General features: G+C 37.0%; 1 protein-coding gene across 1 annotated transcript in view; it reads right to left on the reverse strand.

Annotated features, from left to right (window-relative positions):
• Positions 1-13,894, reverse strand: part of LOC121382754 (protein unc-80 homolog) — a 93,170-nt gene extending 79,276 nt beyond the window's left edge. Inside the window, exons 1-2 of the mRNA XM_041512332.1 lie at positions 13,681-13,894; positions 3,113-3,161 (exon numbers count right to left, since the gene is read on the reverse strand). Coding sequence (XP_041368266.1) covers positions 3,113-3,161; positions 13,681-13,772 — 141 coding nt within the window. The 5' untranslated portion in view covers positions 13,773-13,894. The remainder of the gene's footprint in view (positions 1-3,112; positions 3,162-13,680) is intronic.
• Positions 13,895-14,316: the final 422 nt, after the last annotated feature.

The following is a 14,316-nucleotide window of genomic DNA, read 5'->3' on the forward strand; positions in this document are numbered from 1 at the left end:
TCCTTAAAATAAAAATGATGAAAATATTTCGCCACATGTCAAATGTTTTTTTACCCAAGCCAATCCTCATAACATTATTTTAATTGTTTTGGTATTTTTTTTTTTTTAATGAAAAAAGTTTCTTAACAAATTACCATCAAATTGTATACCTGGTAGATCAAATCTCATTTTAAATTTAAAATTTGTTTTGTTTAATGACACCACTAGAGCACATTGATTTATTAATTACCAGCCATTGGATGTGAAACTTTTGGTAATTTTTACAAACAGTCTTAAAGAGAAAACCTGCTGCATTTTTCTATTAATAACAAGGAATTTTTATATTATGCACCATCCCACAAACAGGAAAGAACATACCGCAGCCTTGGATATACCAGTCTGCAGCGCTCAATTTTTACGGTCGTCCGGTCATCTGTGACGACCTAATATTCAGTCGGGCAACTTAATTCTATGATACTAGTTGCCCGTCGGACGACTGACTTTTGTTTAAACACCAAAAGGAGTTGTGTCGCATAATAATGTGCAGTTTCCTTGCCCACAATCGCTTTTAAACTGTCGTTATCTAAAGTAGAGTGGATGATTTTCCGATTCACGAAAAACACGGACGGAATCGCGGAATTTAGTAACTGAAACAGAATTCGCGATTTAAAAAAATAAATAACCTTCAAACGTTGTATTTCTGGTTCAAGCACCATTATAAATCTTTTTGGTACTTTTAAGATTCAATATTAATAATATACGCATATAGTGTTTTTGTATGCCAACTTTCGTATGCCTAAACACTACCAGAACCGTTCATTCTCGGAAGTTACGCTGTAAGCTTGTAACAAAAGCATTTGAGTGTTTACCCGTGTCACTTTACACAGTAAAATTTAATTTGAAATATAAAAATAAACATGAACTAATACAATTTTAGAATGTTGATTATATAACAAGATTTCTAGTATGTTCAATTTCAATATTTTTTAATAATACTTATTACGATTCGTAAGCATAACCGATTTACACAACACTTTCGTTGGAAAACATAATTTCGTAAACCTTTGGGCATATTCGTTAATCTGTCTGTATGGAAGCAATTCACATTTATAGTCGCTCCCACAGGGAACACCTTTTTTCATGCTATGGAATTTACTACACATTATTTATTTCTGAACCGATTGTTTTCTAAATTGCACACAAAAATAGCATTTTACTTTTCTTCTTACTGGTTTATTCTAGTAGCACATGTAGAACATGCTACGTCCCCGCACTTCAGGGGGTCCCGCGGTGAGTAATTGTGTACATTTATTTTCCCCAGGTAATTTATCCCCTCTCCCCGAAGGGGTTGAAAAATATATATCTTGGGAATTGGGCCCCGCTGTTATTTGTGCTATTGGCCCAGCGAATCCTTAAACTGGGTCTGAATACATAATTCTAAACAATTGTTGTTGTTTTTTTGTTTGTTTGTTTGTTTTTTGTTGTTTGTTTTTTAAAGGCCTTCATTTAAAAGTTATAAAACAATGTCGAAACTGTAAACGATCGACAGAACAGTGCTTAGTGTCGGTTCACTACCACTGGCCTATATCCAGCTTGACCCGACCACGTTTGAATATGTAATTTGTGCACACGGCACGCTAGTTAGGATACAGAGAAACATACATGTGTAATCGAGTGGGTACTAGTAATTCTTACTTGTGCACTTTTGTTTTTTTGGTTCACGTTTTGTAATCATACTGGACCAAATAAAATGTTATCATGTATTTATTTATTTATATATTTTTGGCAACTAATGTAAGATTACAAACAATGCATTACCAAGTTCTTGTTAATATTTTCATGAAAATAGCGGGGTTTGTCAAATGTGTGCTTTGTTTATGAATCTTAACCATAATCCATTAAATGAAATGAAACTGAAAGCCACACAATCAACAATTATGTATTGTTTGAATTTAAGGGAGAATGGATCTCTTTATTATTATTAAATACAAACAATAATTAACAGTAATTAAGTTTGTAACTTTGTTTTAACTATGGCTTATGTACGAACGAAGGTTGAAACTTTGTCTAAAACCAAGTGGTGCGGTTTATACACCAATGCGTGTAATAGGACAGAAAATATGGTACATCACTTTTTTAGTCTTTATTAGTGGCAAGTAAACATTACTTAACTTCTTCTTTTTTTAAGTTTGTGTCAACAAAAATGTTTACAGGTATTTAAAAAATAGCAATAGCCAACAAGCTCAGTGCTGGAACAATAAAACACAAATGGATATAGTTTATTATAATAAAACATGACACTAATTAACACACAAAAAGGAAAAAAAAACCCACGGAATTTGCAAATATCTGAAACGGAATGTGGCAAAATCTGAAACAAAAAATCATCCCCTCTACTAAAGCATCAGTCGAAATCACGTGGGTTTGTTTGCCACTCGGAACTCCTCGGCCGATTCTGTGAGACATTAGGAAAAATCGTAATCAGCTGAAGTATTCCGAATAGTAAACATTCCAGTGCATTCGATTGGAACATAGAGTGCATTCAATTAGAAAATAGCTGATGTGTCGCCAAATCATAACAATCTTAAGCAATTAGGCTCTATGTGTACATGTGTATAACTACAAACATTTAAAAACATTATTAAAAAGTAATGCATTTTATTGTTAGACAGTACATATTACATTTTACATTGACAACATATAATTCCAAACCTGTTGGTTACTGTTTTATAGGAATATAAATATAACTCTAGTTTCAAAACACGGATGAAATCAGGGCAACCAAATTTTTGGAGGGGCAACCTCAAGGTGAACCCATACTTGCCCTCCGGGCAAGCAACCAAAATCCTTAAAATTGAGCACTGCCAGTCAAGGTGCACTGGCTGGACAAATCTCATTTTAATACAGGGGTGAAGACAAAATGCTGGAACAGCAAAGGCAGACAGTTTCACCTGAATTGTTACTACTACTAGTAATCGATGATACTAGCATATAGAGACTAAAGGTAGAAAAAGGTAGAAATGAGAGTGTATATGCTTTACATTGTCTGTCCCATCAGTTGCCTTCATCCCTGTGTTATCATTCTTGAAGAAAGTATCACTACATGTATCTAGAGATAAAATGTATAACTTACCACACACGAGGCTTCACACAGATTTGACTGGTTGGGTCGGATGAATGGACTGAAACAATTAAAATATTACAATAGTAAAGCTGAAGAAATCACAGTTCAAATGCATTTCTTTATTATAATATGTATTATATAAGTATAGTAAACTTACCCCCTCCATGGGAGGTCTGACATTAACAACATTCACAAACTAGATAAAAGTGTAAACTATATATTGGTCTTTAAATATCAAGACTATTCGGTTATGTAGCATTTCTGGAAGATGAGAAGGGTTTTTTTTGGTCTCACTACACAGATGACTTCCGGGTGAGAGTTCATTGATCACGGTCCACTATAGTTCCTAATTGTGACACATGTTATGGTTCACATATTCACTTTTAGGAAATGGTGAAGAATTAAAACAATATGCATGTTTAATGGTAAGCCTTCTGGCTGTATTTTGCCCATGTTATTTTGTAATATTGTGCATCGACCTTTTGGGACATGGGTATACAGCGCAAGTGACAGCCGGAGTGAATCGGTTAATGAACCACCTGCGGTCATATAGTAAAAAACTGAGACAGAAATGTTCTCAATTTTGGAGTGAAAATAAAGAAAGAAAGAAAGAAATGTTTTATTTAACGACGCACACTCAACACATTTTATTTACGGTTATATGGCGTCAGACATATGGTTAAGGACCACACAGATTTTGAGAGGAAACCCGCTGTCGCCATTACATGGGCTACTCTTCTGATTGGCAGCAAGGGATCTTTTATTTGCGCTTCCCACAGGCAGGATAGCACAAACCATGGCCTTTGTTGAACCAGTTATGGATCACTGGTCGGTGCAAGTGGTTTACACCTACCCATTGAGCCTTGCGGGGCACTCACTCAGGGTTTGGAGTCGGTATCTGGATTAAAAATCCCATGCCTCGACTGGGATCCGAACCCAGTACCTACCAGCCTGCAGACCGATGGCCTGCCACGACGCCACTCGGAGTGAAAATAAATGCTTATATAATGTATGTTCGCAATGGTGTATGTTGTTAGTGCCAACGAGAACCCGTTCTATGGGCAATCTTCGCTTGAAGTTGGGCAGTTTAACACGGGTTTCAATGGCAGATGACATCTGTGTAGTGAGACCTAGATAAAAGTGTAAACTATATATTGGTCTTTAAATATCAAGACTATTCGGTTATGTAGCATTTCTGGAAGATGAGAAGGGTTTTTTTTTAATTGGCTTAAGGTTTCCCTTTTGAGCCCTACCACTCAGATCCTTGCTCAAAATTTTGTTAGAATTTGTCAAGTAGTGAGAGATTTTTTATTTTTTTTAATTGGTTTAATTGTCCTCTTCTAGGCCCCATCCCTCAAGTCCCTGGGGGAGGGGTCAGGACGACCAAATTCATACATTTGTTTCTCCATGAGTTAATGAAGCTTCCCATAAAATTTGGATGGAATTGGTTTTGGAGAAGAAGTTGAAGAAATAACAGTTTAAAAGCATTTCTCTACATAAAAGTTCTATAGGAAAACTTCACTTTACTCTCAAGGGATAAATGGAGCACCCAACATTAAAAACATTACCAAATTAGATAAACATTCTATAGACATTTACATATACGAAATCTATTCAATTTTCCAGCTTTTTGCCCCCCCCCCAATGCCCCTCAGGCCCCTGGGGAGTCAAAATTACCAAGTTAAAAATGTGTTTCTCCATGTGCCAAGGAAGCTACAAAGAAAGAAAGACATGTTTTATTTAACGATGCACTCAACACATTTTATTTACGGTTATATGGCGTCAGACATGGTTTAGGATCACACAGATATTGAGAGAGGAAACCCGCTGTCGCCACTTCATGGGCTACTCTTTCCAATTAGCAGCAAGGGATCTTTTATATGCACCATCCCACAGACAGGATAGTACATACCACTGGCTGGAACAAGAAATAGCCCACTGGGCCCACCAATGGGGATCGATCCCACACCGACCGCGCATCGAGCGAACACTTTACCACTGGGCTACGTCCCGCCCCAGGAAGCTACAAACAAAATTTGGTTGGAATTGGACAAAACATTTAGGAAATGATGTTGAAGAAATTAGTCTACAAGCATTTCTCCATACAGCTGTAGTAATCTTCACCCCCTCCATGACAACAAATGGAGGACCCAACATTAATGACATTAACAAGTTATAAATAGCACTTCTGTTAAAGTTAGTCTCCTAAAACAACATTTAATGATGACGTACTGTGAAATCAAGAGAGCATTGAAAAACAAGCATTCTTAGAGCACTGCTAAAGTAATATACTGCATCTACCCACAGACAGGATAGCACATACCATAGACTTTGATATACCAGTTGTGGTGCACTGGCTGGAATGAGAAATAGCTCAATGGGGCCACCAATGGGAATTGATCTTAGACCAACTGTGCATCAGTCGGGCTCACTGGGTTATGTCCTGCCCTATTACATACACATACACTAATAGTACTAATACATAGACATACACAAGTATACACATATACATACACATGTAAACATACTTAGGTACTATAAATCACTAATGTATTCCTAAATATGAGTGACACTGACAGTAGTCAGACTAAAATGTGACATGACGTGACAAGTTTATAGCGCACAAGAATAAACCTTGCACACTATAAACGAGTGCAATAAATAACATGGCAAAATAACTGATATGTGGTTGTATTTAAATTTATTACATACCACCTTTCTATATTATGATTAACAAAACTTTAATTAAATAACACAATTTACTTCATCTGGAAAGTTGGTTGAATTTTATGGAATTGAAGGAATGCTATGAACACGACGTCATTTCTGGCTAGGGACATGACATTAGAGTCTTTCTTACTATAGTAAGATTAAATGGGTACATGTATGTTGTTACTATAGTAAGATTAAATGGGTACATGTATGTTGTTACTATAGTAAGATTAAATGGGTACATGTATGTTGTTACTATAGTAAGATTAAATGGGTACATGTATGTTGTTACTATAGTAAGATTAAATGGGTACATGTATGATGTAATCAATGTTTATACAGTAAAGTACTCTTACTATAGTAAGATTAAATGGGTACATGTATGATGTAATCAATGTTTATACAGTAAAGTACTCTTATAATGAACTGGAACATCAGTTCATTATAGCAGTATAGTTCATTGTAAACATTTACAGATATTAGTCATTTTCAATCAGGAAGTCGGCCATTTTGGATTTTTCAAATTTAAACACCATAAACACAAGAATTAGTGGGGTGTTTTTTTAATATTTCCTTTATTATTACCAATATAAGCAAATATGCAAATAAATACAGCATGTTGAATCCAATGAGTATTCAGTCAGTCACGTTTTGAAACAAAATTGGAACATCAAATTCGGCTGCTATATATCTTTCTTTGATTTTCGGCCAAATTAATAACTAATATAATTTAGAATTTCATATCTAGATCAAGCACTTTTCTCTTACGTGATGATTTGCTGTCCATCATGATTGCGCATCTACCGAATACTATTCAACATTTCATAATATTTGTATTACCTACCTTCAAAACAAAATATCTGATTATTTAACGCTAGTTACAATGACTGTATAGTGAGTTGCATGTGTCGGTCTTCTTGTTGGATACCAGCACTTAAACAAGCACACAATAGCAGTGAAGTGAGAACAGATGGTTGATCATTCCATACATGAAACCCTTAATTGATACCAAACTACTACGCAAGGACAGGCAGACGTTATCTGATTGGACTCATCAGTGCAGTCGTTTTGGATGCATTGCCGTTAATGCTACTGATTGATAAGATGCAAGTTGTTTGCATGTATCAGTCTTATTGTTGGATACCGGCAAAATGGCGGCAAAATGTAAAGGAAGCGATAGGGGCTTTAAAGGGACAGACTCTAGTTTCAACCAATGAAAATGCACACTAAGTTTAGTTAAAGGGACAGACCCTAGTTTCAACCAATGAAAATGCACACTAAGTTTAGTTAAAGGGACAGACTCTAGTTTCAACCAATGAAAATGCACACTAAGTTTAGTTAAAGGGACATACCCTAGTTTCAACCCGTGAAAATTAACACTAAGTTTAGTTAAAGGGACAGACTCTAGTTTCAACCCGTGAAAATGCACACTAAGTTTAGTTAAAGGGACAGACCCTAGTTTCAACCCGTGAAAATGCACACTAAGTTTAGTTAAAGGGACAGACTCTAGTTTCAACCCGTGAAAATGCACACTAAGTTTAGTTAAAGGGACAGACTCTAGTTTCAACCCGTGAAAATGCACACTAAGTTTAGTTAAAGGGACAGACCCTAGTTTCAACCAATGAAAATGCACACTAAGTTTAGTTAAAGGGACAGACTCTAGTTTCAACCAATGAAAATGCACACTAAGTTTAGTTAAAGGGACAGACTCTAGTTTCAACCAATGAAAATGCACACTAAGTTTAGTTAAAGGGACAGACTCTAGTTTCAACCCGTGAAAATGCACACTAAGTTTAGTTAAAGGGACAGACCCTAGTTTCAACCAATGAAAATGCACACTAAGTTTAGTTAAAGGGACAGACTCTAGTTTCAACCAATGAAAATGCACACTAAGTTTAGTTAAAGGGACATACCCTAGTTTCAACCCGTGAAAATTAACACTAAGTTTAGTTAAAGGGACAGACTCTAGTTTCAACCCGTGAAAATGCACACTAAGTTTAGTTAAAGGGACATACCCTAGTTTCAACCCGTGAAAATTAACACTAAGTTTAGTTAAAGGGACAGACTCTAGTTTCAACCCGTGAAAATGCACACTAAGTTTAGTTAAAGGGACATACCCTAGTTTCAACCCGTGAAAATTAACACTAAGTTTAGTTAAAGGGACAGACTCTAGTTTCAACCCGTGAAAATGCACACTAAGTTTAGTTAAAGGGACATACCCTAGTTTCAACCCGTGAAAATTAACACTAAGTTTAGTTAATCTACAAACCTGTAACACATTTGGATAAAGTTACAATTGAGAGAATCATGAGTCTGTGACTTATAAATAGTGAATTACCCTACAAAAATAGACTAAACTTGAAATCTATAACTGTTACTTCTCAGACGCACGTGCGTTTTCAAAAGTATGAGAAATGCATTTTGTGATATTAAAAACACCAGGATGACCAAAAACACTTCGAATGGACAGAACTGGATAATCTAAACAATAAAATGTAAGTAAACTATGATTTCAGTTATCAAAAACGGCTCTAAATAGTAAACAAATATGCCTTAGTGTTTAAAACCTAGGGTATGTCCCTTTAAACAAGCGAACAATAGCAGTGAAGTGAGAACATACAGTTAATTGTTCAATACATTACTCCCTTAATTGATGCCAATCGACTACGTAAATACATACGGACGTTATCTGACTGATCTTATCAGTATAGTCGTGTTTGATACATTGCCGTTAATGCTACTGATTGATAACATACAAATAAGATACAAAAAAATATATGATCGGTTCGCTGTATATGCACTAATTTACACTGAAATCCACAATTTTGACCAAACAAATTGGTTCGCTATACATAGTTTGTTCTATACATTGAAATTTATTAATACTATATAAGGGGGAAAATCTGGACTTTACGATCAGGTCGTTCTAACCGGTAGTTTGTTGTAAGCGTGTTCGTTTTAAAAGTACTTTACTGTATACCTTTCAATTCAATCTGAGATACAAACGTCTTCACTGAAATTTCATTTCATTTCAACTTCTTTCTGTTCTTATATCCAATTAAGGTTCAAGCATGTTGGGCTGTCTGTCCAGGACAGTGGGTTAGTTGTTAGTTGGTTAGTGGTTAGTGAGAGAGAAAAGGGTGTAGTGGCCTTACACCTACCCACCGAGTCCTCTTAAAAACTCGCTCGAGGTTGGAGTGAACCCTGTACCAACCAGCTTGTAGTCCGATGGCCTAACCACTGCACCACCAAGACCGGTTCACTGAAATTAACTCACTAACGACATAGCAATATAGTTGTGTACCCAGCATTGGCAATTTCAAAGTGATAATGCAAGAACAACTCTCAAAGTTGTATGCAGTCAACGCTGCAATTTATCTAAACAATAAAAACAAAGCAACAGTTGGCCATCAGATTAGTGATCCATTCATGCTTGTATTATATGGTAGATACTAGATTGTGTTAGCTTGTGATAAGAATGGTGCAAGACACTGCAACTGTCACACATGGCTGACTGCAAGCTGGACTACTGATTCAGTAATTAGACTTCATTACATATAAACCAGCCTCGGTGGCGTCGTGGCAGGCCATCGGTCTACAGGCTGGTAGGTACTGGGTTCGGATCCCAGTCGAGGCATGGAATTTTTAATCCAGATACCGACTCCAAACCCTGAGTGAGTGCTCCGCAAGGCTCATTGGGTAGGTGTAAACCACTTGCACCGACCAGTGATCCATAACTGGTTCAATAAAGGCCATGGTTTGTGCTATCCTGCCTGTGGGAAGCGCAAATAAAAGATCCCTTGCTGCCTGTCGTAAAAAGAGTAGCCTATGTGGCGACAGCGGGTTTCCTCTAAAAACAGTGTCAGAATGACCATATGTTTGACGTCCAATAGCCGATGATAAGATAAAAAATCAATGTGCTCTAGCGGCGTCATTAAATAAAACAAACTTTTTTTTTTTTCATTACATATAAAGAGGGCTGGGATGTAGCCCAGTGGTAAAGCACTCGCTTGATGCGCGGTCGGTTTGGGATTGATCCCTGTTGGAGGCCCCATTGGGCTATTTCTTCCTTCAGCCAGTGCACCACAACTGGTATATCAAAGGCTGTGATATGTGTGCTATCCTGTCTATGGGGTGGTGCATAGAAAAGATCCCTTGCTGCTAATCAAAAAGAGTAGCTCATGAAGTGGCGACAGTGGATTTCCTCCCTCAATATCTGTGATCTGTAACCATATGTCTGACGCCATATAACCGTAAATAAAATGTGTTGAGTGTGTCGTTAAATAAAACATATCCTTCATTTCATACTGAGGCAGGACGTGGCCAGGTGCTAAAACCCTCAACTGATGCTGCTGCGCGGTCGGTCTAGGATCAATCTCCATCCTAACCAGTAAACCAAGATTGGAATATCAAAGGCTGTGGTATGTGTTATCCTATCTGTGGGATGGTGCAAGATCCCTAGCTACTAATGGAAAACATCTGCAGGTTTCCTCTCTAAGACAATATATCAGAATTACCATCCAAGCTGATGATTAATAAATCAACATGCTCTATTGGTCTCATTAAATTACGTAGGTGCCTACATATCAGGGCTCAATGCAGAATTTTTAATTCACTTGCTGCTGGCTAGTAAATGACATATATTCACTAGACAAATCTCTTTGTGCACTCGCCACTGTTTTACATAAATGTATGGCAATGCCACCAGTATTTGACCACTTAAGAAACAAAGAAATGGATCCAAGTTTTGTTTGTTTATGCATTATACCCTGGTTAGAGCATGATCTGAGTGCCACAATAAACAGTATGCAATAACTGACCAGACAACCCACTATACAACCACTTTCTAATTATAAACAAGGTGAAAGTCACCTTTAAAGTTATGACAATTTATTTTAGTTTATTGTCTGTTATATAGCGCTGTTGGAGGAAAGATTGTTTACCCTACTGTGAATGTTCAAAATATATACATGTACTGGTCAAATATTGATGCTGTTGCTCTAATGTTTGTTTTGTTTTGTACAATGTTTGATCGTATTCTGTTCCACACCTGTGCTAATAAAGTGCTTATGATATTTAAAAGAATAAACACAACACCAAGTCTAAAGAATACTAGCTATTGTATAGCAATCGTTTAATGCATCAAAGACAAAAATGGACATTAGCTATCCGACTTTCCGGTGCAGACAAGAAAGTATAAAAATACATGTGCCTATAACAAAGTCAGATGATATAAGTCGGAGTTTGGTGAAGTAATATAGGAAGTAAACATGATTTGTTTTGAAATTCTGTTATGCTCAATACTAAGACATTAATAACTGAGGATTCCATTGGCATGTTTAACTTGTTTATGCTTGCTAGGCCCAATATTTTGTACTCGCCAGCTGGCTAATAGAGCTGGACAGCAGGGCTCGAACTTAACGATGGCACATGCCGTCACTGATATAAATTGCCGTAGGTAGAGAGCATCACTGACAGCACTTTTGTGCCATCGGTAAAGTTCCTCAACCATGGCAAAATATATACACCTGGTGTACATTAACTGCCATTATTTAACATTTGCATGTTTGAAATGTCTACATAGAACAAAATAACCTTTCAGTCATGTTTATTTGCTGCAAATGTCACTTTAAAAACATATTGCCATATGCAGGCTCACAATTGCTGCTGGTGGGCTGTTTCATCCATGGCAATTCTATTAAAAACTGCCATGGGAGACAAATTCTTAAGTTCGAGCCCTGGGACGGTATTGTAATTTCAAATTCGGTATCTGTATTTTTGGGGTGATTTACCTCGGTATCGCTACGGTATTCAGTATTGATACAATATCAATATCAAGCTGTATTTTCGGCATACTCAGCTTTAAAATGCATTCCCGAGTTAAGTCTCGCCCACTAATTTCACCTAATCTTAATCTCTCTCTTCTTTTCATCTATCAGATATATTGTTAATGCTTTACTAAATGGCAAATAAAAAATTTCAGTACCAAAATTTCTTTATTTTGAAATTTGCTCGGTAGAGTCGAGTCAGGTAATTCTGTACAGGTTTGGATGGAATTTCATGTACAGCACACTCTAGACCAACTGTATGCCAAAAGAATACTAATATTAAGTGATCTCTCTTTTGTTAAGCATAAAATGTTGAACATTTGGAGTATGCTCTGTTTCAAAATTGTTTACGAACGGTTTACTGTCTCATATTGGAAGCGGGTAATGTCATACACCAGGCAGGTAATTTCATACACCATATCGGGTAAGTCCGTACAATTGGGTAGCTATATCTCACCAGGCCGATATTGCATTTGATAACAGATGTATGGTTTCAGGCTCAGTTCCAGGATTTTTTGCAGAGGGGGGGGGGGGGGGGGGGGGGGGGAGGCCTGCAACTAAGGATTGGCTATATATATACACAGCAACACGTTGCACTTTAAAAGGCCTAGCTATGACATGGTTTTCTGTCTTTTTGGGGTTGTAGTGGTTCCTTGCAGGCAATGTGGGTATGGAAGGTACATGTGGGTTTGGGAGCTTTCTGCTGGTTACAATTGCAGGGTATAGGTGGGTCAAGGTTTGTCTTGCTAAATGAATAAAAAAATTAACAGTCTCCAGACAGTAATTTGTTGGGGGGTTTTTTGTTTGTTTTTTTTACTTTGATTTGTCTGTGTTTTGACAGTTGTTTAATTGGCAGAGGATTCCTAAATCGATATATGCTTTCTATAGTTGTGGTTCTCGAAGCGAACTGTTGCAGCCTATGAGCGACCGAGGATTGCGTTGTTGGGCCCTTTAAAATAAATGAAAAAGAGAGAGTTTTGTTGTGAGTCCAGACCCCCTCTAACTCCTGAATCCACATCTTGGTATAGTTTAATAAACAAGACTACAACTGACTTTAAAAGTAACTTGGGTTTTTTTTTAGGTTTTTTTATTTAAACTGAAATGGAAAACACAGACAAATGCAAACAAAATAAAAGTTTTATACCTTAATTGCCAGTCATTCCAGTTCACAATTGTTACATTGTAAAACAAAAAAACAAAAAATAATAAAAGCGAAATAAGATCCACGTATGTGCACAATCTAAACGAGAACAAAAATCCATGTAGGCATATTAGCCATGCATAACAATGAACATGTATGCATCTGCAGTACTGTGCCACTCTATATACTTAAGAAAACAATTCCGAAACTGATCACGAGATGGGTCATCTGTCATTGGTCATTTTCATATAGTAATATTTTTTAACAAAACAAAACAAAAAAGTACTAAAATAATCCTGGGACAATAGTGTAGTGTTTATGGGCTACAAAGTGAGGTCATGGGCGGTTTATAAATAGCTGGTTCACCAATCCACATCTACTGCGACAAATCACCGGACATGCAAATCGTTTGGGATAAAAGCGGGTGTCTACATTTATGGATAATTTTTAAATGTTTATTTACTACAGATATAAAACAATTTATAGTGTAGGCCCGAACTCTGATTTGGCACTGCAGAAAAATATCCACCCGGTCACCCCCCCTCCCCCAACCCTAGCCCTAACCCTAACTAAAAATAATAAAGGGGGGGGGGGGGGGGACCGGGCGGATATTATACCCTTAGGTGCCCCCATACACCAGACAGCACTGTATCTATTCAAATACAAATTTATATCAACTTTCAAATAGGGGGTGGGGGCATGATATGGCCCCTCCAGTTTCAGTTGGATGGGGACAGTGACACAAAAAACCCCCCCTCCCCCCCCCCCCCACATTAAATATATTTCATTTTAATATTATTTTAATTTTATTTTTAGAGGGTTTTTTCTCTTCTTCGTTTTTTTTTTTTTCCTTTCTTTTTTTAGTTGTATTTACATTACAATTAAACACCATTTACCTGGTTTGCCTCCAGAAAAACGCCTGGATGGGAAGAGGCACTGACTGGTCCCCGTCAAGATCGTCTCCACCAAGTCTCTTTCTCTTCGCCATTTCGAAGGCTGCGTAGAGGCGTCCTAAAACACGAACGAATTATGCATGTGCTTGAACATCATGCTCGGTCCATACCATTTCCATTCCAAACACAATGGCATACAGTTTAAGCCATATTTGTGTATTATGCATCATCTTTAGACGTGCTCATCCTTGCGTATCATCTTCATCTTCATAATATACCACTTTCTAAATGGTAGTATTAAATAAACAAATCCAACCGTGTATTGATTCTCAGTTTGTTTTCATTATTATTGGCTCGTGTGCAACACATTATGTATGAATCGACATAATGAAGTTTTACGTTTCGCCGCCCGATCATCTAAGCGTCGTCAGTATTTAGTTAATTGGGTGTTTTATTTATTTATTTATTATTTTGGCCCAAAGACAACATTCTGGAATGTGTTTATTCATTTATTTATTTACTTATTTATTTATTTATCTCTGTCTGTCTGCAAGGCTAGGAGATACATTGATAGAACATTTTACAATGTTTATATTCTCGAATTGGCGGATTCAGAGATGAGATCACAGGGGTCCCATA

The sequence above is a fragment of the Gigantopelta aegis genome, chromosome 10 (assembly GCF_016097555.1).
Source record: "Gigantopelta aegis isolate Gae_Host chromosome 10, Gae_host_genome, whole genome shotgun sequence".
In the NCBI taxonomy this organism is placed as follows: Eukaryota; Metazoa; Mollusca; class Gastropoda; order Neomphalida; family Peltospiridae; genus Gigantopelta; species Gigantopelta aegis.